This window comes from Dysidea avara, chromosome 5, assembly GCF_963678975.1.
Source record: "Dysidea avara chromosome 5, odDysAvar1.4, whole genome shotgun sequence".
Classification (NCBI taxonomy): Eukaryota; Metazoa; Porifera; class Demospongiae; order Dictyoceratida; family Dysideidae; genus Dysidea; species Dysidea avara.
Window position 1 is genome coordinate 16,122,253 of NC_089276.1, and position 27,227 is coordinate 16,149,479.

The 27,227-nt window shown below is 39.2% G+C and overlaps 1 protein-coding gene across 1 annotated transcript in view; it reads right to left on the bottom strand.

The window, feature by feature from the left end:
* Nucleotides 1–27,227, bottom strand: part of LOC136256838 (uncharacterized) — a 173,569-nt gene that overhangs the window by 135,435 nt on the left and 10,907 nt on the right. The window contains exon 3 of the mRNA XM_066049883.1: nt 1,920–3,224. Within this exon, the coding sequence (XP_065905955.1) occupies nt 1,920–3,224 (1,305 nt within the window). The remainder of the gene's footprint in view (nt 1–1,919; nt 3,225–27,227) is intronic.

The following is a 27,227-nucleotide window of genomic DNA, read 5'->3' on the forward strand; positions in this document are numbered from 1 at the left end:
GTGGTGATGTCGCCATTGCCCTCTGGAGGGTGTCATGACAACCAACATGTTAATTAAGGTGATAATACTTCACAGGCATTTCAATATTTTTGTAATTTAGGTCATATACCAAAGCTTAGCCATCCACAACCAAGTAGTGAACGTTTAATAGGTGTGTTGTAGGAGCAAAAATTACATATGTTTAGCACTATAAAAGACATGTCTTCATTGTCCTTAGTACTAAGCTGATCTTGAAATTATGTCATAAATTAAATATCTTTAACTTACCATTGTGTCCATAGTACATTTCTGCTCTATTTAAGGACATGTCTTTGGTGCCCCTTACACCCCATTCACACTACTGTTTAACTTGGGTAGAGCACGGCACAGCTCAAAACAAATTGCAGTGTGAATCAATCGAGCAGTGCTGAACCTGGTCCATCACAGCACAAAAAGGAGAGGTGGGCTGGCATGGGTTGGACCGGGATAGGGTACAGTGTGAACATATTCTGACCTGGCCAACTCAGGTTAACAATATAACTTGCTTCTGTTGGCCACGCAGCGAGTATGTTCAATGCTCTAAAACTGTTCTTCAAAATGACTACGATGTACTGTAGTTCTGGTAGATTTTGTGACAGTTACGCTCAAATGATGCATTAGTATTCCTGGTAAATGTAGCACCCACTAGCTTAAACATGGCATCTGTAACATTATACAACTTATTTCAGCTGGTTCTACACTCCTTCACTACAATTCTAGTTTCTTTTATGAAATCCCTAAGCTCGAGCGCTTATCTTAGCTAATTATTATTCGGCACTTGTACTATTGAGCTCACATCAGATGCAGCAGTGTGAACAAGTGCCAACCCGAGTTCAATAACCAAAGTTGACAACATTCTGGCTAACCTGGGACAGTGTAAATGGGGTGTTAATACAGGGATAATGTTGAAATAGTGTCAAGTACCTTTAACTTACCAGCGGGTTCATAATGTGACTATACAGGCTAGCTACATCTTGTGATCCCAGTTAACAGCTACAACTGTTTATCATTTAATTATATTAATAAAAGGTAGAATCGATACTACCCACCCCCCTACCCTATTTATTTCTACTTGACCTTGTTTCTTCTTTTCAATGATCACCAAATTGATTACTAGGTGTTATATGTTCAGTAAATAGGTATAAATGGCAGAAAAACCTTGAAGGAACATAATGCTTGTGTGGAAGACAGCTCACTACAGGTGAACTGTCCTTCTGTGGCCCTCTAAGTGGGTCTATTTTTGGCATAAATGCAACATAATTCCCAAAAACACTCCGTATTGCACCTAATTGTTCCTTTCCAGGTGGGTAGGCCGTTTACCCCCTACCCATCTGATTCAATAGGCCCCCCTGCAGCTGGACTTCCTGTACACCTACCCAATCATTTGACTAGGTACTTACTTCCTCCAGAATCTACCCTTTGTCCAAGCACTGTGGTAGAGGAAGGTGAAAGAAGGACTAATTATATTGACAGTTGGGATGGCACTTTTGTGTGCAATTTATGGGTAAATTTAAAGTGGATTCTTTGGGTTATGCTTCCTTACAATGCATAGCAACACATTAATTATGAATATATTTAATTATACAATACCTAAATAATTTATTAATTATTATGTGGTGTGTATCATGTATAAATAGTTCATTAATACCTTCTATTTTGAGAGTTAGTGTTAACTTCATGGGTACCTGGTGTTTAGAAATAGCACAACATCACCTTGTTTGTATTTACTATTATTTTGTGTTTCTGTACTAGTTTTCTTTCTTCATGACATTGGATAGATCAACTCAGCAATACCTTTTGTAACACCCTGGTGGTATTATTATAAATTGCTCAAGAATATTCTACACATTGACACAAAACTACATTTTGACAAACACAGTTAATAGTGATGATATACTGACCTCTTCTGAAAATTCCTCCAGGGTGACCATAGCTTCCATTAAGTGCAAATCCATATACATAAGTTGACATAAGTGCTTCTCTATTGGAGTGAATAATTCTAATGACACCTTCTGATACATTAAATTGTGTAGCATATGCCTCAGTGACATGATTCACAACACATGGTACCCATTCCTGTGTGTCTAGTGACTTGTTCACTCCTCCTGATATCAGGTGGATCATGTCAGGTTGATAATAGTGTGCCAGAACTACGATGTTAACATAGTGTTTGTAATATTGAGATGCATTTCGGATGGTAGTGGTATAAATCTCATCAGAATAATGAAATGTAGCAGGAATGAGGGTCATCATTGAATCACCAGTAACACCATCATCAGATGATACATGACTAAACTGTACTACCAGTATCCTATTGTTTGATTTTATTGTACAATGGTCATTGAACAAAGTGATTGTAAAAAAGTCACCTTTCCCAAGAGTATAAGATGTTTTGTCATCATTGCAGTAAACATCCACAACAGTAAAGTTGTGTTCTGCTAATACTTTAATAGTGTAGGATCTTCTGGTGGCCAATGGTGCAACGTAAAATATTTTGCCCCATTTATCAGTTGGTGGTATATGTTCTACCATGTGATCACAATCTCCAATATGTAATGGTACATTACCACACTCATGACCACTGAAAACAGACACTGGATAATTTGTAACAATTTCAGATGATGTTAAGTCATTAAATGACTTAAGAAGTATTGTTTGTAGCCTGTTAATAAAGAAGAAGTACTGTCTACCAGGAACAAGGTTAGTGGTGTTGCCATCCATGCTAATGGTGACCTGTTGAGTGACTGTCAACTTCATCAGTGTGTTGTTCCTGGTACCAACTATTAGAATTGAGCTGTAATATTTCCTGCCCCATCCTGTTGTACTCCTAACAACTGACATTGCATAGTAAATGTACTCTGTAGGACACGTGTTGACAATTGGTAGTGAAAGAAACGTATCACTAGTTGAAGAGAGTTCATTCTGACCAATCACAGTCACTTCGTCACTACTAGTTTCAATGTATATTCCTTTATTATGATCATTGTATGACAAAGTTAGTAGGCTTGAAGGAACATTTATGATAATCTCATTTCTACCAGCAATAATACCATTGTGATAAAAACCCACACCTGGAGCTTTAATGGAATAATTCACTGTATGTAATTTGTTATTGATTAACAAAACTGACAGTTGTCCACCAAGATAATTTCTGATGAATCCCAAATAGTATGAATTGGTTGTACTGTATGAATTGGTTGTACTATCTATGGTATAAATTCATAGCACCACACATAAATTAACAAAAGGCAACATGCATTAATTCTGTGTTAATACAGTATCTTTTGCTAAATTCCCTGAGGGACCATACAGTCCTGCCAAATTACACTATATAAGCTTCACTGTACACTAAACTACTTATAATCAGTTACCATACCTTAAGTAATCAGTATAGACTAAGGACCGTGCAGGGGTGGATCCAGGAGGGGGTGTACCAGGATAGTAGGTATATGGAGCTGGGACAGCCCCCTAAAGCTATTTCATGTGTTTCAAGACTAAAAAAATTGCTGTAAAGTGGTTTAATGCCCAAAATTTAATATCTAAATTAGGAGTTGTATAGGGGTAAGTGACAGTCCTAAGTAGTTCAGTTACGTAGCTGTAGATTATGGACCTAAAGAATGGCATACACAAGACCATATACATATACATGTGCATTTCGTTTGACAAAAGTTCTTAGCAGGCTTGGACTAGTTTTTTCACGCTCAGCAACTGTGGATGATTCATAGTAGTGTTATATGTGACCGTCTCAGCAAAAACCCGACTTGTTCGCACAATTAAAAAAATCTTTTTTATTCACTCAGCAACATCAGCAGTATCCAAGGAATGGACCACCAAAGTTTCATCCTTCTGTGGTGTGTAGTTTTGGAATTATAGCGATAGACAGTAGGAAGAGCAAGGTAATCGATTTGTACAGCTACTATACTGCAAATAAACTACAGGCACTTACATTCGCAGCCATAACTTCCGTTTGGATTAGTCTACAACATTGCAATTTGGCTTAAAACATTCACCATGGATCAACACATTAGCCAATGTATAGTATTAGCCCTGTAGATACTTGCGCAAATGGATATGAAGGCGGTTTCGTAGAAGAAACAATGACAATCTTGTTTACGTTTACCGCATCGTAAACAAACGCACGTGACACACATACCGTTGGAGCTAGGCAAACGAAACAAAGATTTTCGAACTCTTCATGAACAGGCGAATAAGATGATATATAGTTTTAATTGATTTGAATCTTCCTGCTTCAAGTACTTACCTGATAGAATTTGCATAGTTTTTTTGTAGCATGCATAATTTTACGAATTATTTTTAAATTTCTATTTTCTCAATACGCATGCTTGTGCGAACAAGTCAGGTTATTGCTGAGACGGTCACATATGTAGTGATAATTTATTTGACTGACTGCTCTATTAGAGTATCTTGATCTTGGATGTATTTGGGTGGGAGGAGAGGGGGCTAATGCCACTGTTCTCCTCCTCCCCTCCCTTTGAATCTGCACTGAAGGACCATGACTCGGTTTACATAAATAAAAACACAAAGTAACAAAGCTGAAAAATATGATAAAAACACCTTAAATTGTGACCAGAATTTACAAAACTGATCCAAATTGCACATCAGGCAAAATCAAACTAACACCACCAGTGGATAGCTACACTATCGTACTACTAGTTTTGACCCTCAGTACTACTCAAACTACTCGAGGATGGTTTTAACAGACGTCCTTTCTGGGTGGTGTGGAGTGCTCAAATTGCGGTTTCAGGCCTTGTGAAGGAGCTGGCTTGGCAAGAATCAGTGGTTTACTGGTGGACAGCCTTATAATGTTGGCCAGACGTTTTCTCTGTTCATTTTGCTACCTATCAGCCACTAAGGAGCCAGCACAGCCCAGTAATCTCGTGTCTGGACTCCAATCGTGGTCTGCCTCCATTTTGAGGTCTATCTCTTGCAATCCCCACCACCCCCCACCCTCCACCCCTTTGTGAGCACTCGTGATACTACTTCGCTCGTCCAACTGCTCAGATTTTCTATCTTATTTGGCGGGAAACTCTACAAGCAGCTACAAGTACTGGATGTGGCCTGAAAGGTAACAGATTGATGCATCTTTTGTATAAATTTCATACAAGTGCTTGCTATCCTTGGAGAGTTATGCTGGCTTCAATTCTTTAAAACCGTTTATCTCGAAACTTCTAATGTGCGATTTGGATCGTTTTTCCAAATCCAGTCACAATTATGAACCACTACTGTGGTTCATAATAAAGGTCGCACCTTTTCCCAAATTCCTAATAGAACATTCAACTAAACACCACCTTAAAAATCTCTTCCAACCGCCACTAAAGAAGCTCTAGAAGTTAATTTGGAAGAAGTTTAGGCCCACTAGCAAAGATGAAGTCAAAAGGACCTAATAAACTACTTTTTTTAAAAAACTGAAATCTGCCATTTTGAATCATCTTCTGATCATTATCATGAACCCTCATAATAGAGATAGCCTATGTTTTTGCCAAATCCTAATTCTTCAACCACAAAAGTAGCCTTAGAATTTAATTTGGAAGAAATATAGGTCCCCTGGAAAATATGAAGTCAAAAGGAACCAATAAAAATATGTTTTTAAACAACTGAAATGTGCCATTTTGTTCATCTTATCATCATGAAACACGGTAATGGTTCATATGTAATAGAGGTCACTCCTGTTTTTTTCCAAAATCCTAATAGAACACTCAACTAAACACCACATCAGAAATCTCTTCTAACCTCTAAGGCATGTCTCAGGATGAAGTGACATCAGTGAAAATTTTAAACCCTTAGCCTTAGTGGTTATCAAGTTACGCTTACCTGAAGGCATCATCGGGCAAGCAGTTAATTACAGTGGTAGATAATTCCATTGAGTATTTTTTCATTGAGTTTTTTTTTAACTAAACAATCTATTGGAAGCTTTTAGGGTTGTACTGAAGGCACTTGCTAAGCAATACTGCCAAGGCACCACGATGGTATTGTGAAGCTGTTTTTGGGTGATATTTTTGGCCAGATAAACCCAAACTTCCATGTGTGAAATAGTGTTTCATCAGACTTTCCTAGAAAATCAGAAAAGAAAGTGCATTTTCTTAATTCTTACACAAAGCACAATTGAAAGAGCTAACGACACCCAGCAATGCTGACCATGGCTACTGTATGTTGCTAATGCATCAGGGGCACCAGAGTAATGGTGAAAGTGGTAGCTAAGGCTCAAGCCTATTATTCTGCTGATTGCTGAATAGGTAGGCATGAGGAAAGTATAAGTACTGCGACTTCTAGTTTTAATTGCTTCATCAAGTATGAAACTTTGCTTAATTTCAGTCAAAAGGTGGTGATTGAGGTTCTGGTCTCATGCACTGGTTGCATCTACTGTACTCTGACACCCTTGTACGTAGGTACACTTTGTCCAGCATACTGCTCCATTTCCTATGAATACTGAATCTGCTATTATATTATACTGTCTGTGCTGCTCCAATGCTGAAGCTATGGCCATAATGTTAAAATGGTTATATGACAATTAAGAGTCCATATAATGGACTCTTATTAAGGACTCTTGATAACAATGGCTGTATTTATCTATATCAGGTTGTGTTTCCAAGGTATTACCACATCTGTATGCTCTGTATTAACTGTAAGTCCATGCACTATGAGGACTGGGAAATGTAAGGTTCTAGAGTCCATACGAAGAATTAGAATCTCAGCATCAAATATTCTGCACAATGATATATAAGATAATTGCCCGTGGAGCAGAGCTCAGGGTGAAAATAACCAACATAATTGTATCAGTAAATGTGACTGAGTCTGGGAAAACTGGTCTCATCGCCCATGACAGCAGATTTGATTATTCACCAAGAACACAAAGCTACAAATTAATAAACCATCAAATTTCATAATCAAAATCAGCTAGACCTGAGTGGTCTGCTTTTGCTGGCTGCTTTTCCCAAGCACAGTGTCAATCCGTATAAGTGGTCTGGGGCCCCAATGAAGCTCTGGCCAGCCTGGGGATGGCTGTGTGTGACTGTATAGCTCCGTTATGGTGAATAAAATACTGTGCTGTAAATGTCCATTTTTGAGACCTAAATGGCTCATAACTTGGTCTAATTCATCCTTACGCCTTCCTGTTTAATTTCTTTAAACAGTCCCTTGCCCACCTCCAGCCCCCACCTCCCACCCTTTTTGGAGCTCGACTGGTAGAGTCAAAATCGAGTTAAAAGTTACCTATAATGCAGGAAACTTAAGTGTTGGCTACTTCTACTGTGGATGCTTTGAAGATAAGGCACAACCTTCATTGTTGAGACCCCACATGCTACTTTAATAGTGAAAAGTTGCAATTGTTCAGCTAACATTCCCTTCAACAAAATGTATATACACCTGTCAACAAAATTCATAACTCTCAAGTGACAAAGATGGCATTTGTGAATACTACTGAGAATAAATGACCATGGCTATTTTCAATTAGCAGTGACAACCACGCCCTTATGAATTGATGCTCGTGGCCATGCCCTTATTAACTAATGAATTACATAATATCCCACAACGTGAGCCATCCATTATAGTACCGTATAGAGGAAACTTTGGTGGGGGAAAACTTTGGCGAATATGGCGATTTGGTACAAATTTGCCAAATTTTAACCCGCCAATTACTCATAGCACCTGAGATTAGTACCTTCATAGCTAAATATTTAGCTTCAATTTGCCAAAGTTTATTTTGCCAAATGCAATTTAGCTGGCTATTCGCCAAAGTTTACCCCCACCAAAGCTTCCCTCTATACGGTATTTCTAGGGGGCTATCAAGTTCAAAGGTAGTGGTGGGATGTCCACACAAAGCCAGATCTAGTAACATATTAACGTATTATAATCCCACATGCTCATGAATTAATTATCATGACCACGCTCCCTGAATTGACAAAATTAATTATGTAATAACCCCGCAATGGACCTTCAATTATGGTAATCAGTTCCAAGATCACTGTAGCGTAACTTTGCACACAAAAGCCAGACCCGTTAATCCATGCCCCAAGCGAGAGTCCTTCCACTTGCCCGCCATCCACTAAAAGAGGTGTCAAACGATTGCAAACGTGCACTGCAGGCAAGTGTGCCATCATGGCAAGTCTTCATCACTTCACTACACAATAACAAAGAAAGAACTCACAGGACGAAGCATCCAGTGACCAAAATGCTCAACTCAGCATCGTCTAGGCTCCATCTTGCCAGTCATCTCTCATGCCAAACAACCCCTTTGTTCTTCTTTCTCCCTACTGTATCTGTGCACATCCCCTTTCCATTCTTCTTTATCCCCATCTGTGCACCTTCCTTTTTTCATTCTTCTTTCTCTTCATCACGACAGACTTTTCTTACACCATGTGGCCTTGATACATACCCTATCTATACCCTATCTCTTCTGGCACATACGTTTGCAAGTCACCCTTAATTAATGCTTACCCCCTTCTTCCACCCACCTTGCATTGTGGAACTAATTTACCGTATTGCATCAATCTGGTTATCAACTATTAGCTTTTGGTAAGTAATATTATTCCACATACACGCAATTATCTTCCAACATTAACCTTGTTTAACTAGTTAAACCCCATTAAACCCTTCTTTGCCTGTTTGCCTTGGTGGTATGGCCCTATTGACCAACTGAGACAATAGGATACCCCTTAAAAAGTTTTTAAGACATTCCGTGGTTATACAGATAGCAATTGTTACTGTATTATCCTATCAGTCTTGAGACTTTGAACAGTGACAATGCAGTTTTGTATAGACATAGATGGCTTCATGTACTGGATAGTGGACAAGAAAGCATTGACATGACACTGCTGATAAAGACGCATAGGCTTAAATCCTTTTAACATGAATCTAAGCTTATCATTACTCTCACAATAGTAATGTACTGCTCTCACTATTGCCGTCCTGAATGAGAATATCATGATACATTGCACTATCAGTACGAATACTTGTCTACCAACTGGTGTCTACTGACATGCATTATGCTTTTTGCACTAGCCTTGGGCTATAAACCAGTATTGTTAGTAAATCATGATAATTATTTAAGTCACACTGTTTGATACTGCCTGTGTCATTTAATACCATCATACCATCTGGGCATTATGGCCTCCCTGCATATGAGCATGTTTCATAGAGGGTAATCGTACAGATATGTGACAATGTTAGTTGACAGGTAGTGACATAGCCTACCATATAATCAAACTATGTAGAGTTGCTGAGCTACTGTGAGGATTTGCTGCTTTTATTGAGGCAAATGCCTATTACTATAATACCAAAGGCTTTGACATTAATTCCATGATGATTATTTCAAATTTTCAGTAATGACCAGACAAATGTCAGACATGATCTGACATTCCTGCAAGCCAATCAGCCAACAACAACACTATTTGCCTCTCAAAGTACTTGTTTACACTATAATGATGGTACAGTGGCCACACCTAATTTGTAATCTCTTAGCAACAGAACATTGTTATTATTTCAACTAGTGTAACTATTCAGGTGAGAGGCTTAGTCTATACCCAACATTACCTGAACTGATGAATTCCAGATCGAGTAAGAAAATGGACAGCAATCTTGCTAATTGGTCAGCAAAGAGCCAATGGCTGACTACAATTGCCCCTGATGCAATACTGTAATATTTTTACTGAAAGTATCTATTTGTCAATACCGTCCAACTCTATGAAGTACCCCTAATCATGTATATGATATGTGATGGTATATTGGCATGTACTAGCTAAATACTCAGCGATATACTGGTAATACTATTTGTGACCGGATTTGCGAAAAGGTACCTTTTCCATACATTTGACATACCAGCAAACAAAATGATGTAACACTTGACTCCTTATACTGATTAACTTGCTCTTAGTATCAAACTGTAGCCAGATATTGTAGCTATATGCATTGAAAATTTCAAGCAATTATATGCGATGATCAAAATGATATGAAGCTTTTAAGTTCAAAAAATGGGTCAAATTTTGTGTGTGAAAAAGTACCTTTTTGCAAATCCGGTCACATTTATCGTGATAAATCAACATAAGCAGTTATCATGCCGTGACAGTCTTTGATGACTGGTACATTGAAATACTGGTATAGGAATGCTTTCTAACCCAGCCTTTGGCGTTTAATTACTCAATTTGTTGATAGTTTAACAAGCCACACTCTAAACAAACACTGAGGTTGCCACATTAGAAGTACCTGCCTACTTGTACTGAACTATGTTCTTTGATTTTGGTATGCATAGAAAATCTTCATATTAGGCAAAAAAATTAATAATACAATAGTCACTGTAACAAGCTAACTATACAGTGGCGGATACAGGGGGGTTGCAATGGTTTCGGCTGAAACCCCCTCTGAAAAATAGTGCATGCACCCCAAATTTATTTATGATTCGGGTGGGTGATAAAATTACCAAGAGTAGTACTTAGTGTATTACATTGGGCTTCTACTGGCCAAGCATCATGCATTTACCTTTTGAAATCACTGAAAATGTAGGTTTAAGCATGTTAATAGTGTCTAAACATAATTATCGTTTTAATGAGTACAACTGCTGTTTTGCTTCAAAACTTTTTGTGAAAGCCTAGAATAGTATTTAAGATTCAACTGTGAAACACATTGTGGAGTAATTTTTACTGAGTCAATGCCAGCTAGTTTAAGCTGTAGATTTAAGTAGCTAACCATCAAGACTGAGTTATGCAGCTTAACAGCCCAGCAGGACTATATACACTTCTCAGTCTTGGACACAAGTCCAGTCATTGAAAGCTTCCTGAACCTGAAACTCCCTCTGAAAATTCTAGATCCTCCATTTCTATACACTTATATATATTGTGATAATTACCTGTTACTAAACTGTGTATTCAAATTTCAGTACCGCCAAACACTACTTGAGAGGCTAAAAGTGATTAAACATTTATTTTTTGCTTAGTTATGCCCACACAACAGTATGCTTACACGTATTGAAAGTGATGGCCAATTGTAGGCTCCCTGCAGCTGGGGTAGAGGGGGTAATAGATATCATAACTACTGTTCGGACTGTACATGTTAACCATGGACATGAGACATGAGACATGTTATACTCATTACTGTATATATACCGTACCTGCACTTTTTAAAAAATATTACCAATTACTTTTGTGTTTAACCTTCTAACTGTCAGGTTTTCTGGTGGAGCATACCGTGGACCGAAATTGAGCCAACCTGTAAGGATATTCACTAAGTAACTATGTATCAAAATACTCCCTATGAACTAAGGAACTCGACGAAGTGTTTTTGTCTACACAGCATAAAACACAAGACTATTATTAAACAATAAAATCACAAAAACGGTAAAATCAGCTGTAAACATGATCCTATCTCTATCAAACTAGCCAAGAGTGTAATACTACTTCTAATACTGTTATAAGGTGGTAACTCAAACAGCAATTCACATCAGGTCTAGTTTCTTTGAGTTTTCTACTGTCATGCCCAATGCGTATGCATAAAGAAAATCATGGCCACCATGCCGTGTCTTGAAAAAGTAGCTTGTACTTGTTCTCATTGTTGCAGGTCACCTTCTTTCATTCATAAGTAATGATAGGCATGATAAACAACTCAAACAACTAACAAACTAATCCTCTTTCATAACGAGACATTTGACGTGATAATGTAATTCTCGCTCAATAATCTGTGAGGGATCCATTTACCCCAGTAACCAGGACCCCGTTGGCATGAGGATTTCAGGGTAAGCGCACTGCATTATTAAATGCACAAAAAAGCTTTAGTGAAGTTGAAATTTCACTCAGTGCGTGAGTTTAGTGATTGATCCACCATATGACGGTTATTACGGTTAGAGGGTTAATATCATCCTTTAAAATTAATGTTGTAATGTATTGGTGTATGCAATATAATTGCAATCTAAGCATGCGTGTGTGTGTTCGTTAATAAGAATAATCTTGTGAGTACCGCCAGGCGAACTATTAAGAACTCCAGGCCAACTCCTGCTACTATAGGACATAACAAACTGGCGATGAGGTGTATATCTCTAATAACAGAGTGAATATTGAAGTTGAGGGCTTATGACATGTAACTCGACGCTTGAAACCTTTGACCCAGCAGTGCAGTATGTTGACGACTAAAAGGAAAGGTTTGACATTTATTGTACCACAGTGGGAGTGCGCCAGGATCAATTAAAGGCATTGTTCTTGGCCACAACTGGACGGAAAGTGTTCTTGAAAGTGAAAATATTGGCCAGCCCACGTCATTAACTGAATTAGACTTGCCGCAGGTTGTGGATTGAATGAAAGAACATTACAAGGAAGACACTGTAGAGATCACGGAGCATTTTAAGCTTTTCAAAGAGTACAACAAGAGCAGGAGACACTCACCAACAACCTGGCAGAGTTGAGGAAACTCATGAAGAATTGTAATTTTGATAACTACTTAAACACTGCCTTGCGAGACCAATTAGTGTGCAGGCTAAGGGACCACAAGACCATGCGAGAGCTATTCTGTATTCCTGATTTGACACTTGCTATGGCTTCAGAATGAACCAGAACAGCTGAAGCTGCCAACCAAGAAACCTAACAGCTGAATCCACCTGTTGCAACTCACCAACTTTCCCAACATGGTAGCCGGTGCCACAGATGTGGGAAACAGGGCCACACAGGTACCACTTGCATACATAAAGATAAACATTGTCATTATTGTAAGAAGATGGGCCATCTCAGTTCAGTGTGTGGTAAGTAGAATAGTAAGACAACTAAGAAGAATAGTGAGGCAGCTCCCCCACATAAGGAGAAGAAGCCTAGTAGACAGCAAAAAAACACTTGGGGAGGCACCAATTAACAGTGATAGTTACAGTGACAAAGAACCTTTCAACACAAGCCACAACCATGTCCACCACAATGGATGTCGTGGATGCATGAAGAAGCAAGCTACCACACTTATATTGAATAGTGCAGAAATCCAAATGGAGACTGACACTGGAGCAGAAATGTTGAAATACCCTTTTCAGTGTACAAGGAGAAGCTAATGTGACTCGGTCTGGAAAAACCGGCCTTATCGCCCACAACAGCAGGTTTGATTTTTTTTGTCACAAAAACAAAGCTACATGAACACATTATCAGATTTCACTGTCACAACCAGCTTGGGTTAACTGGTCTGCTTATGCTGGCTGCTTTTTCCAAACCCAGTAGTGAGCTGTACAAGCGGTCTTGGGCCTAATTGGAGCTCTGGCCTACAAGTAGATGGCTGTGTGTGGCTATACAACTCCATGGTGTTGGATAAACACTAGGACTGTTCATTTATTTTCATTTTAGCCAGGTTTGAGCCCTGAAGGGCCCATAACTTGGTCTTGTTCATCCCTTCGCCTTCATCTTCCATTTTCTTTCATTAATTCTTTTCCCTCCCACCGCCCCCGCTGCCACCCATTGCAATGCTCGCCTGATACAGCCGAGCCACGGTCAACCTTGGTAAAAAAACTATCTAAAATGGCAGGAAACTTGGCTGTTGGCTACTTGTTCACTGGATGGTATTAAAGGTAAGGAATTGGTGAAAAATGTGTAAAAATTTTGTACGCAAGCTACAACACTTTGAATACAAAAACCGGCATACTTCAATACTTGTACATAGGCGATAAACCTGGTTTTGTCAGACCAGGTCACATACAGCTACAATTTTATAACCAGGCACACTAGTACAACTAGCTTACCCATTTTAGCCATGAAACACACCCAGAAGCAATGGTGGCTACTTAAAGTACAGAGGGCATTATTCATCTTTTAGAGAATCTTGATACATCTAAAGCTCCTGGCCCTGATAAGGTTCCAACTAGACTTCTAAAGGAACTTGCTTTTGAGTTTGGACCCATCTTATCTGTGATTTACAAGGCATCATTGGAACAAGGTCAATTACCTCATGATTGGAAGAATGCAAATGTGGTTCCAATATATAAGAAAGACGATAGGTCTTGCCCACTGAATTATCGGCCGGTTTCCCTAACATGCATATGCTGTAAAGTGTTCAAGCATATTATTAGTTCTAACATTTATAAACACCTGGAGGATAATAATATCTTATGCAATAATCAGAGTGGTTTTAGAAAGGGTCACTCTTGTGAAACCCAACTTCTATCAACTGTGGATGACTTTCTACAAAATCTGAATTCAGGCTTGCAAACTGATGTGCTGTTACTAGATTTTAAGAAAGCGTTCAATAAAGTTCCACACCAACGTCTGTGCCATAAGTTATCACATTATGGGATTCGTAACAATACCCTCAATTAAATTCAGAATTTTCTGACAAATAGAACTCAACAAGTGATTATAAATGGATATAGCAGTAGCCCTAGTAATGTGATATCTGGAGTCCCTCAGGGGACCGTCTTAGGGCCACTATTATTCCTCTGCTATATCAACGATCTACCCGGTAATGTTAAATCATCTGTTAGGCTTTATGCTGATGACGTGTTACTCTATCGAGCAATACATTCTGCTGCAGATCATGATATTTTACAACAAGACCTGCATTCACTAACACAATGGGCAAAAACATGGCAAATGACGTTTAATTTATCCAAATGTGAGCTACTGCGCATTACAAACAAACAAAACCCCTCAAGGTATTGTTATCATATGGATGGTGAGGAGGTGAGATCAGTGCCTAATGCAAAGTATTTGGGAGTTATTCTGGATGAGCATTTAACATTTAATGAACATATTAAGAAAATTGTTAATAAAGCAAACCAAGTTAGGGGTTTTTTACAAAGAAACATTAGTTCTTGCCCAGCTAGGGTGAAAGAAGCCTGTTATATATCTATGGTGAGACCAGTTGTTGAATATTCTAGTGTTGTGTGGTCACCTTTTACAAATAAAAACATAAACTTAGTTGAATCGGTGCAGCGTAGAGCCGCACGATTTGTGGCTGGTGATTATGGTTTTATGTCTAGTGTCACAGGGATGTTAAACTCACTTGGATGGACATCTTTGGAGTGTAGGCGAGAAATCTCACGGGTTATCATGCTTTTTAAAATATTACATAATGAAACATCCATTTCCAGTTACCACCTTCCTATGCCAATAACCACATGTACAAGAGGGCACTCTTACAGATTCAGACAGGTATCAGCCCACTTAAACATTTATTTGCACTCTTTTTTCCCTGCCACTATCAAAATATGGAACAGCCTCCCAGCTACTGCAATTGAAGCAACCAATGTAGATGACTTTCAGAAAAGGATTGTAGACTATTTTTGTATTAACCCAGCTATATAGTCTAAAATGTTGTACATTTTGTTTTCTTGCATGTATCTGTGCTTTCTACTCCCTAATGGAGGTCTGCACAGTATTAATAATAAATAAATAAATAAATAAATAAAACGGCCAGAGCAGTGAGTTTACAGCTTTGTATCATTGGTGTGATCACATGATCTCACGTGACACAGTTGTATGTGACTCGGTCTGGCAAAACTGGCCTTATCGCCCACAACAGCAGGTTTGATTTTTTTTTGTCACAAACACAAAGTTACCTGAAGACATTATCAGATTTCACTGTCACAACTCACCTGGGTTAACTGGTCTGCTTATCCTGGCTGCTTTTTCCAAGCCCAGTGGTGAGCTGTACGAGTGGTCTTGGGCCTAAATGGAGCTCTGGCCAACAATTAGATGGCTGTGTGTGGCTGTACAACTCTGTGGTGTTGGTACTGTTTATTTACTTTCATTTTAGCTAGATTGAGCCCTGAATGGCCCATAAGTTGGTCTATTCATCCCTTCGCCTTCCTCCTCCATTTTCTTTCAGTAACCCCTTGCCCTCCCACCGCCCCCACCACCACCTGTTGTAATGCTCACCTTATACAGCTGAGCCATGGTCGACCTTGATAAAAAACCATCTAAAATGGCAGGAAACTTGGCTGTTGGCTACTTGTTCACTGGATGGTACTAAAGGTAAGGAATTGGTGAAAAACATGTGAAAATTTTGTACACATAACTAAAGCAATTGGTGAGCTATAACACACTGAGTACTTAAAACCGGCATACTTCAATACTTGTAAATAGGCGATAAGCCCGGTTTTGTCACAAATAAGGTGAAGTTAGAGTCGTCAATGGTCAGTCTGCATCAGTATGATGGCACTCTCTTGTCAGTAAGGGGAGAGATAATGCTGAATGTCCAAAAGGGAGAGCAGAATCTTTCTGGAAGATTTGTTGTTGTAGACAATGTGAAAAAATCAGCTACCACTATTATGAAGAGATTGGCTCAGCAGAGTACGATTAGACTGGACAAGTCTTTTCAGTACCATGCAGTTGAAATCAATCAAGGTGGTGAACATTGACTCAATTAAAGAAAAATTTCCAGATTTTTTCAAAGAAGAACTAGAAATGTTGAAGGAAATAGATGTTGAAATAGAACCTCAACAAACGATCTCAGCAAGTCATGACCTATCCTATTTATCCTGTGTAGCCGGGTAAAGCAGGCCTTGCAACAACAAGTAGCTGACAGTGAACTCGTACTAGTAGATCAAGGTGATTGAGCGACACCTATTGTGGTGGTAACCAAGAAGGACGGGAAGTCACGCATTTGTGCTGGTTTCAAGGTTACAATTGACCCACACTTGAAGGTACATGTACCATCATACCCTCTACCAACTCCTGACAAAGTTTTTACATCACTGGCCAATGGTGAGTCATTTACTAAGTTAGATTTGTCTCGTGCTTATAAGCAAATGAAGGTAGTGGCTGATAGCCAGGAGTACTTGACAATAACTAAACATATGGGTTTGTTTCAGTACCAAAGGTTACCATTTGGTATAGCGTCAACCCCTGCCATCTGGCAAAAGGCAATGTCTATAGCGCTACAATGATGTGAGGGGGTCGTATGCTACCTCGATGACATTCTTGTCATGGGGCCTACTAGGGAGGATCATGTGAAGCATTTACAAGTAGTGTTGTCTCGCCTCCATAAGTTTGGCTTGAAGTTGAATGGACCGAAGTGTAGGTTTTTCCAAACCTCCATTGAATATTTGGGACACCTTGTAACCCCTAGGGGAATAAGCCCAACTCAAGAAAGGGTCGAGAGTATTGTAGAAGCCCCATTTCCCAAGAACAAATCAGAGCTTTAGTCCTTTCTGGGCATGATCACTTTCAATGTCAGATTTATGCCATCCTTATCTAGCATGTTGCACCCCCCTATACAAACATTTTCACGATGACACTCCTTGGAAGCAGACTAAGACCTGCCAGCAAGCTTTTGATAAGGCTAAACTGTCAGTGAGCCAATCCCCAGTCTTAGTTCACTACGATGTGTCTAGGCCTATAAAGCTTAACTGTGATGCCTCGTCTCATGGCGTAGCAGCTTGTATGATGCATGTCATAGATGGTAAAGAATAGTGCTGTACACCAGTGTGCAATTAACCAGTTATTAACTGGTGTTGTCTAGGTCAGCCAATAACTGGTGAAGAAACCTTTAAACTGGTTATTGCCCACCCACTTGGTAAACCATAAATTACCCCTGCTGACAAATGTTAACATCATAACATAATCTCAAAGCATGTGTAAATATGTGATTGTAATAACTGTTATTGCAAGACAGGATGTTGATGGTTACTTTGGTACCACCCTAAAACTTCCAGCAGGCTGGTTGAGTCCCGTTATGTCTGCCAATATACAAACAAACCAATTAACTGGTTAATTAACCAGTGACAAAAATTTTGTAGGTGTACAGCACTAGTAAAGAACAGCCTGTGGTTTACACCTCTAGAACATTGACCCCAGCAGAAAATAATTATGCCCAACTAGAGAGGGAAGTCCTTGCTATTTTATTTGGCATTAAGAAGTTCAATCAGTACCTCTATGGTTGGTACAGTGTAGTTCATTTTGGTGACTGACCATCAACCACTATGTAAACTGTTTCATCATAAAGAAGGAGTATGCTCATTGGCAGCGGATCGTATGCAAAGATGCAGCCTGATTCTAAGTACATACTGTTATAAGATTGAGTATATTCCTGGTTCCAGTAACAAGTGTGTGGACTGCCTTTCATGACTCCCACACCCTACAACTTCTGCACACCCAGCAGAAAAGGGTAATGAGGTACATGCCATGTCGACTGACAATCTAACAGTGACAGCTAAGATGATAGCAGCTATGACCCACAGGGATCCTGTGTTATCCAAGCTCTTAAGTTACATGCAATATGGTTCATGGCCATCAACAGTACCAGATGACATATATACTACTGTTCCTTCAAAGAAAGCTTGAATTGTCAAGCAGTGATGACTGTACCTTCTGGGGCAAACGTGTCATCATCCCAGGCAGTTGAGAACCAAGTTGTTAAAAGAACTGCATGTAGGACACATTGGAGTGTGTTGAATGAAAGTATTGGCATGCGACCACATTTGGTGGCCACGCCTTGATGATGACATCGAAACAATCTGTACTGAATGTGAGGCTCGTAAAAAAACAGCAGCTATGCCAGTACCCAGTAATCCATGGCAGTATCCAAGTTTATAGTGGGAGTGGTTAAACATTGATTTTGGTGAGTAGAACAAGACTCTTTTTCTGTTCCTTGTTTATGCCTTCAGTAAGTGGCCAGAAGTCAGATTAGTTTCGTCAGCCAATTCACAGAAAACCATAGAAGTATTGAGTCACAATTTTGCAACACATGGGCTTCCAAGTATCTTAGTCTCAGATAATTACCTCCAATTTACATCTCCTGAGTTTGAAGATTTTTTACAAGAGAACAGTATAACCAATTACAAATCCCCACCTTACCATCTGGTGTCAAATGGGTTAGCTGAGAACATGGTTTAAAATGTCAAACAGTTTTTGAAGGAAGAATCACCAGATTCCAGGGCCAAGATTAGGGATGCCACAACCACTTTTCTCAGAACTTACTGTAATATCCCTCATACCACTACCAACAAGACCCAATTCTGAAGCAATTACCATGCACCAGACTATCTTTGACATCACCGAACATCAATGCTTGAGTTAAGTTAAAGTTACAATCTAACATTAAACAACCTCAAGCAGAGACAAGGGAATTCAGTGTCAATGCCCCTGTCTTTGTACGGGGCCTATGACCTGGGCAACATTCCAAGTGGCAGAAAGGGACAGTCGCTGCCATTCTAGGGGGCCAAGATATCAAGTTAATGTAGATGGACAACACATCCGAGAAGCACATGTGGACCATCTACAACCTGGCGTTCGCTAAGAAGTCCAAGCAGAACCAGTGTCAAACCCAGTTGAAGGCCATGAAGGTGTACTACGTAGTTATGTCTCATACAATACCTGCTAAAATATCATCTCACATATTATACCAAAAAAGAGACTGTTGAAAGAAGTATGAGCCCTTGGTAAAAATGACTGTAGTACTAACATGATTGTAATTTTATTTTCTGTTTTCACTATTGTATGCTTCTTATAATTATTGTAGTTTTCCATTATTGTAGTTTTCTTTCTAGTTTTCTTCTGAGTAGGGAGGAGTGTAGTGTATTGATGTATGCAATATAATTGTAGCTTGTGCATGCGTGTGTGTGCTCATTAATAAGAATAATCTTGCGAGTATCACATGGTGAACTATTAAGAACTCCAGGCCAACTCCTGCTACTATAGGGCATAACATATATAGCCTTAAATTATATGAGGAAAGTTAGCTATATTATTAACCACATGTACAGGAATTAACTTTGACATTTATCATCATTGATAATTAATTGTGATCAGGCAATTCTTTCTGCTACAATGGAAAGTACAGGGATATTATTGCATGCTAATGTGCCTATGCTGTCTCTTTGCAATAAATAATGACCATGTCTTACATGTCTGAAACTAAAGCAGTACTAGGTGCTATTGTGTGATAGGCTTAACGTTAGACACAATGATTTCCTATATGGTTAGTTGTGTAAGAACTTTGGCTAAATGCGGTCAGCATGGTTAATAGAAGCTTTGACTAGAAGTATGTGGTTAAAATTTCACACCTGTCTGGAGGGGCAGTCCTCGGAATTAATGCAAGTCAGCAGTAATTAATTGTGTGGGTAGCCGATCATTTTCTACTACCAACTACTGTCCTATTCCAAGCTTGACCAGGCTAGTTTATGTTTTATCAGACTACTAGGAACTTTTTCCACACATATACTGTGATCTTGTAGGCCAACATGCATTGCATGGGTGCTTACATTCCAGTACCATGGCATTTAATCAAGATATGGGCCTGATTTCTATCCTGATATGGTAAGGCAAGCATTTTAACAGTAACTAGCTATAATATTAGCATACTATACAAGTGTAAGATGCTGCTTATTATGCAGTGGCATCACAAATCACTTTTAATTTGCTCTTTTTTCCTATCGTGAATTCCATTACGATTGCCTGGCATACAATTAAATTTTGCAAATACACAACTGAAATTATCTGGCAACTTTAACATCTCTTTTCTGACTACCTAAAGTTGGTTCTAAGCGGCTCGTCCAACCAGATAGCAAGACAATTTTAATTGGAACCTTACTCCGCTGGTGGGGAAGTGTCTGTATCCAACTGCTGCACCATATCATAGAGTTCCAGATGAAGTAATGATTCACAAACGTATCAGAGTGCCAAGTTCTCAACTTAGTTCCAGTTGCTTGATGTGCATAAGGCCATGCATCAATGTCACAACATTTTTCCTCCCCAATGTTGAATCCACAGCCTCCCAAACTCTCGGTTCTGAGACTTCATCTTCTTTCCTTAAATTCTTGCCGCCTTAAATTTTTACTACTAAATTCAATCACATGAATGAGCATACGCGTAGGTTATATTGTAATTAAAGAGCTGATATCTGGAGTGGCCAAGAATGCAACTAACTACAATTACCAAAGTCTTAATCTTTGCAAGAGTTCCTTGGCTGAGAAACAGGTGCATCCATGAGAGTAAAAGTAACTGACAACCGAAACAGCTAATATCTGAAGCGGCCAAGAATGTACAATTAGTGAAATTAATCATTGAACCTTTATCATTCAGCTGTGCTCTATATTCAATTTGCTGCATCCTAGATTAATTTCTTTTTACTCTAATTGGCTGGTAATTTGGCCACTTTCTTATCTATTAAAAATTATCAGCTAATTAGAGTTAAAAGAAATTAATTTAGAATGCAGCAAAAGTGAATATAGAGCACAGCTGAATGATAAAGATTCAATGATAAATTTTTGTTAATTGCAATTGGTTGTACATTCTTGGCCACTTCAGATATCAGCTGTTTCGGTTGCTAGTTACTTTTACTTTCGTGGATGCACCTGTTTTACAGCCAAGGTGTTCTTGTATGGATTTAAACTGGTAATTGTAGGTAGTTGTATTCTTGGCCGCTCCAGATATCAGCTCTTTAAGTTACCAGTTATTTTTACTTTCATGAGGTCTTTCTCTACAACTGAGCTGTTTTTACATTAGATTACAAGTACTTGTAGTTTCTTGGGGACATCTTTTTTACAGCGAAGATGTTTTTGGAGTGGATTGTATAAACACAGCCACCCGATAAGAATTTTTTTCTAAAATTTTTCAAGAATTGTAACAGTCTCATAACATACAGTAATGTACATCCTGTTTCTAGTCAAGTACAACAGATCTATGAAGCTTTACAAGGTTAATGTTTGTGGTCATGCATGAAAAAACATGGAAAACTCAGAACAAAGCAAAGTGCTACAAAGTATTGTATTAACTAACCCTATTGAATTGTCAGTCAACTATAAGGCCTACGAAAATAGGGAATGTGGACACAAGGGTTTTGCCTACTTTTTCAACGTTCCATCACTCACAACTTTTTATACCATTTTGCTATGGCAATGCAAGTTTCAGCTCTTAGTCAGCATTGAATTGGCTTTATTATGCAAGTTAGAGAATGAAAATATTCTGTTCCAATACTGAGATACTACCTGCAGTGTGAAGGGGTGTAGTTTGTGCCCACATACCCTGTTTTCGCAGGCCCAGTTACTATTGTCCATACAAGTAACATTATTCTCATTGTATATCATTACCTCATCAAAAGTCTCGTTAATTCACAACAAACAGCAACAACAGAGCTGTCATTGCATGATCACTTCTCTTTGGAGCCTGCCACACAGTCTGACAGTTCTCTAATAATATCATTTCTGTGTATAAAAACATTTTACATCTTCAAAGCTGACTAGCACAAGTAGGCTGGTGTTGTCTGTTTGAGGTTTAGTCTTGTGACACCACAAATCGGGTAGTTGGAAAAGGTGGATACGGTCGGACGTGGATACGGTCGGACGTGGACACAGACGCGGACTCAGACTTGGACATTTTCAAAAAGCACTTTTACATTTATATAGCAGATATTTTTCATACATAACGCTGTTTTTCACTTCCAGACCCAGGCGTCGATCTTGTCATAGCGCTTATCCATTTATAAGCGCACGTGCGAAGGACTATACCAGCACTCCACAGCATGCCAAAGACCATGTAGTGTTGTACACATGCTCTAAAGTCTAATACAGAGTTACATAGTTGTAGAGATTAGCTTGTATGCCCCAGGCAACTTAGTTTAGCAGGCCAAATCCACAATCTTATGCCTTTTTGTATAAGGCGCAGGCGCTTATACCAAGTGTTGAGGGTTTCAAGGACCTGGCCTACGAGATTATGTTGGGACATGCTAGATTAATCTCTGTGACTCTGAATTAGATTACTAGAGCACGTATACAACACTATATTGTCTTTAGAGTGCTAGTATATCCTTCGCACATGCGCTTATATATGGATAAGCACTATGACAAGATCAACGCCTGGGTCTGGAAGCAAAGACTGCTGTAAAAACAGCATTAGGTATGAAATATAACTGTTATATAAATGTAAAAATGATTTTTGAAAATGTCCGTGACCATGTCCGCGTCCATGTCCGACCGTATCCGCCTTTTCCAACTACTCCCACAAATCATCGACAAAATAACACTGCCTTTGTAAAGCTGCTCTCTAGTATTCAGACACAGTATTTATGGTTTCAAAAACTGCAACCTTTACCACATTACATCACAAACCCAGTTACACTGACTCAAAAACAGCTACATATAAATACGTAAACGTACAGAAAATTCAAAGCTGCAAGTTTACTTGCCTTGCATGAAAGTGCTCAGCGATAAATTCTAATATTGGCTTTCTGCATTTTTCAAAAATGCATCAAGACACACGGTAGTGTGTCGTGCGGCCCAAGAAGCCGGTATGCCACCCGTGAGTATATTAACAGGAAGAAAGAAAATGCAATTTTCACACCTATGTAACTCTGCAATCCCTTATCCGATTGGAACCAAATTTGCTAGAGAGGTGCCGGCCAGCAAGGGGAGTCTACACACCAAATATGAAGAAAATCGCTCCAGCCATTTCCGAGATACGAGCGAACACAATTTCGCTTTAATTTCTTCGTTTTTTTCTTCTTCTTATTCTTCTTATTCTTCTTCTTCTTCTACTTCTTCATTTCGCAAACTTCGCAAAATCCGCCATAAAACACAAATGCGTGCTCGGATCGGGCTGAAATTTGGCACACTTAAAGGGCTCATTAAGGCGGATCTCTGTACCAACTTTGGTAGGAATCCGATGAACATTCACATTCACGGAGTTATGACCGATTATTTGCATAAAATAAGGTCGAAGGTCTGTCACGCCTACAGGGTAAACCCCTTGGAGGAATGAGTTGAAAATTTATATGTAGATGGAGTAACCATCCTAGGAGTGGTTTGAAAGGAATTGAGATAAAGACCATGGAGATATGACACAAAACCCAACCTGTGTCAAAATTACGCGATCGATTTTTATGAATAAAAAAACTATTAGTTTTCACATCTACCAGGCAAACCGCTTAGAGCAATGAGCTGAAAATCAGTGTGTAGCTGGAATAATCATCATAGAAAGTCCTTGCAGTAGTACAGAAGAATCGGATTACAAACCACTGAGTTATGATTCGAAAGGCAACTGCGTGCAGCAAATGCGAGATCGAGATACTCTAATAGAACAGTCACCCTAATAGAGCATTCAGCTATGTTTATAACTTACTCCATTACAGAATTATAGTACATTGCAGGATATTCTGTACGGAATTCAGCTACAAACAGTTAATCTGATAGACAATTCAGCTACATGCAAGTTACCCTGTAGAGAGTTCATCTAGAAACAAGTCACCCTGTATCAGCTAGAAGAAGTCACCTTGTAGAGAGTTCAGCTACAAAGAAACCATCATGTAGAGAGTTCAGCTGCAAACAAATCACCCTGTAGAGAACTAAGTTACAAACAAACATGCCCTGTAAAAAGATCAGCTAGAAGAAGTTACCTTGTAGAGAGTTCAGCTACAAAGAAATCATCATGTAGAGAGTCAAGCTGCAAACAAATCACCCAGTAGAAAGTTCAGCTATGAACAGATCACCCTGTTGAGAGTTAAGTTAGAAACAAGTCATCCTGTAGAGAGATCAGCTAGAAGTATCACCTTGTAGAAAGTTCAGCTACAAACAAATCACCTGTAGAGAGTTCAGCTACAAACAATTCACCCTGCAGAGAGATCAGCTAGAAGAAGTCACCTTGTAGAGAGTTCAGCTATAAAGAAACCACAATGTAGAGAGTTCAGCTGCAAACAAATCCCCTGTAGAGAGTTCAGCTAGAAACAAGTCACCCTGTAGAGAGATCAGATAGAAACAAGTCACCCTGTAGAGAGTTCAGCTAGAAGAAGTCACATTGTAGAGAGTTCAGCTACAAAGAAGCTACCATGTAGAGAGTTCAGCTGCAAACAAATCACCCTGTAGAGAACTCAGCTACAAACAAATCGGCCTGTAGAAAGATCAGCTAGAAGAAGTTACCTTGTAGGGAGTTCAGCTACGAACAGATCACCCTGTAGAGAGTTCAGCTACAAACAGATCACCCTGTAGAGAGTTCAGTTACAAGGAAACCACCATGTAGAGAGTTCAGCTGCAAAAAAATCTATCACTCTGTAGAGAGTTCAGCTAGAAGAAGTCACCATGTAGAGAGTTCAGCTGCAAATAAATCACCCTGTAGAGAATTCAGCTACAAACAAATCATCCTGTAGAAAGATCAGCTAGAAGAAGTTACCTTGTAGAGAGTTCAGCTACAAAGAAACCACCATGCAGAGAGCTCAGCTGCAAACATATCACCTGTAGAGAGTTCAGCTAGAAACAAGTCACCCTGTAGAGAGATCAGCTAGAAACAAGTCACCCTGTATAGAGTTCAGCTAGAAGAAGTCACGTTGTAGAGAGTTGAGCTACAATGAAACTCCCATGTAGAGAGTTCAGCTGCAAACAAATCACCCAGTAGAAAACTCAGCTACAAACAAATATACCCTGTAAAAAGATCAGCTAGAAGAAGTTACCTTGTAGAGAGTTCAGCTACAACGAAACCACCATGTAGAGAGTTCAGCTACAAACAAATCACCTGTAGAGAGTTTAGCTAGAAACAAGTCACCGGAAACAAGTCACCTTGTAGAGAGTTCAGCTAGAAGAAGTCACATTGTAGAGAGTTCAGCTACAAAGAAACTACCATGTAGAGAGTTTAGCTGCAAACAAATCACCCTGTAGAAAGTTCAGCTATGAACAGATCACCCTGTAGAGAGATCAGCTACAAACAAGTCACCCTGTAGAGAGTTCAGCTAGAAGAAATTACCTTTTAGAGAGTTCAGCTACAAAGAAACCACCATGTAGAGAGTTCAGCTGCAAATAAATCACCCAGTTGAAAGTTTAGCTATGAACAGATCACCCTCTTGAGAGTTCAGTTAGAAACAAGTCATCCTGTAGAGAGATCACCTAGAAGTATCACCTTGTAGAGAGTTCAGCTACAAACAAATCACCTGTAGAGAGTTCAGCTACAAACAAATCACCCTGTAGAGAGATCAGCTAGAAGAAGTCACCTTGTAGAGAGTTCAGCTATAAAGAAACCACCATGTAGAGAATTCAGCTGCAAACAAACACCCTGTAGAGAACTCAGCTACAAACAAATCGCCCTGTAGAAAGATCAGCTAGAAGAAGTTACCTTGTAGGGATTTCAGCTACAAACAAATCACCCTGTAGAGAGTTCAGCTACAAAGAAATCATCATGTAGAGAGTTCAGCTGCAAACAAATCATCCTGTAGAGAGTTCAGCTATGAAAAGATCACGCTGTAGAGAGCTCAGCTAGAAGAAGTCACCTTTTAGAGAGTTCAGCTACAAAGCAACCACCATGTAGAGAGTTCAGCTGCAAACACATCACCCTGTAGAGAATTCAGCTACAAACAAATCGCCCTGTAGAGAGACCAGCTAGAAACAAGTCACCCTGTAGACAGATCAGCTAGAAGAAGTTACCTTGTAGAGAGTTCAGTTGCAAACAAATCACCATGTAGAGAATTCAACTACAAACAGATAACCCTGCAGAGAGTTCAACTAGAGTCTAGTCACCCTGTAGAGAGAATCCTGTAAAGAGTTCATCTATGTACAAGCAGATCACCCTGTAGAGAGTTCAGCTACATTTCAAGTCACCCAGTAGAGAGGTCAGCTGCAAATTATCCTGTGGGGATTAATTGACATGTAATAAACATCTAATCCAAAACAGCCAAGCTGTAAAAAAAGTGTGCGGCCCTCAGAAAGGCTATGGTGAAACAAGATGTGAAATCCGAGGTGGCGGCCAAGAAATGGCTGTGATGGTAGGTTAATGGTAAAAATTTTAATAATGACAATTCTGGTAAATTTTGTGAAGCGGCACAAAAATTCACCCTGAATTGTCGTTATTAAAATTTTTACCATTAACCTACCATCACAGCCATTTCTTGGCCGCCACCTTGGATTTCACATCTTTTTTCACCATAGCCTTTCTGAGGGCCGCACACTTTTTTACAGCTTGGCTGTTTTGGATTAGATTTCATTTCTTTTTGTATTTGTATAACCCAAAGCCGGCCTATGGCCAGCTTTGGGACTTTTTTAACCTATGTTTTTTTTTCTTTACTACAGGAAGAAGTAAAGATGAAGTAGATATACTTTAAATATTTTATCAGTAAATGTACAAATTATATATATAATACATATGTGACCGGATTTGTAAAAGGGGCCTTCCACACACATCCAATTTGCCAACTTTGACAATTGATAGCTTCAGATTGGAAAGAGCTATTGCCTTGAAATTTGGGCAGTGGTGATTTCTTTGCAGCTGAACTCTCCACATGATGGTTTCTTTGTAGCTGAACTCTCTACAAGGCAATTTCTTCTAGCTGAT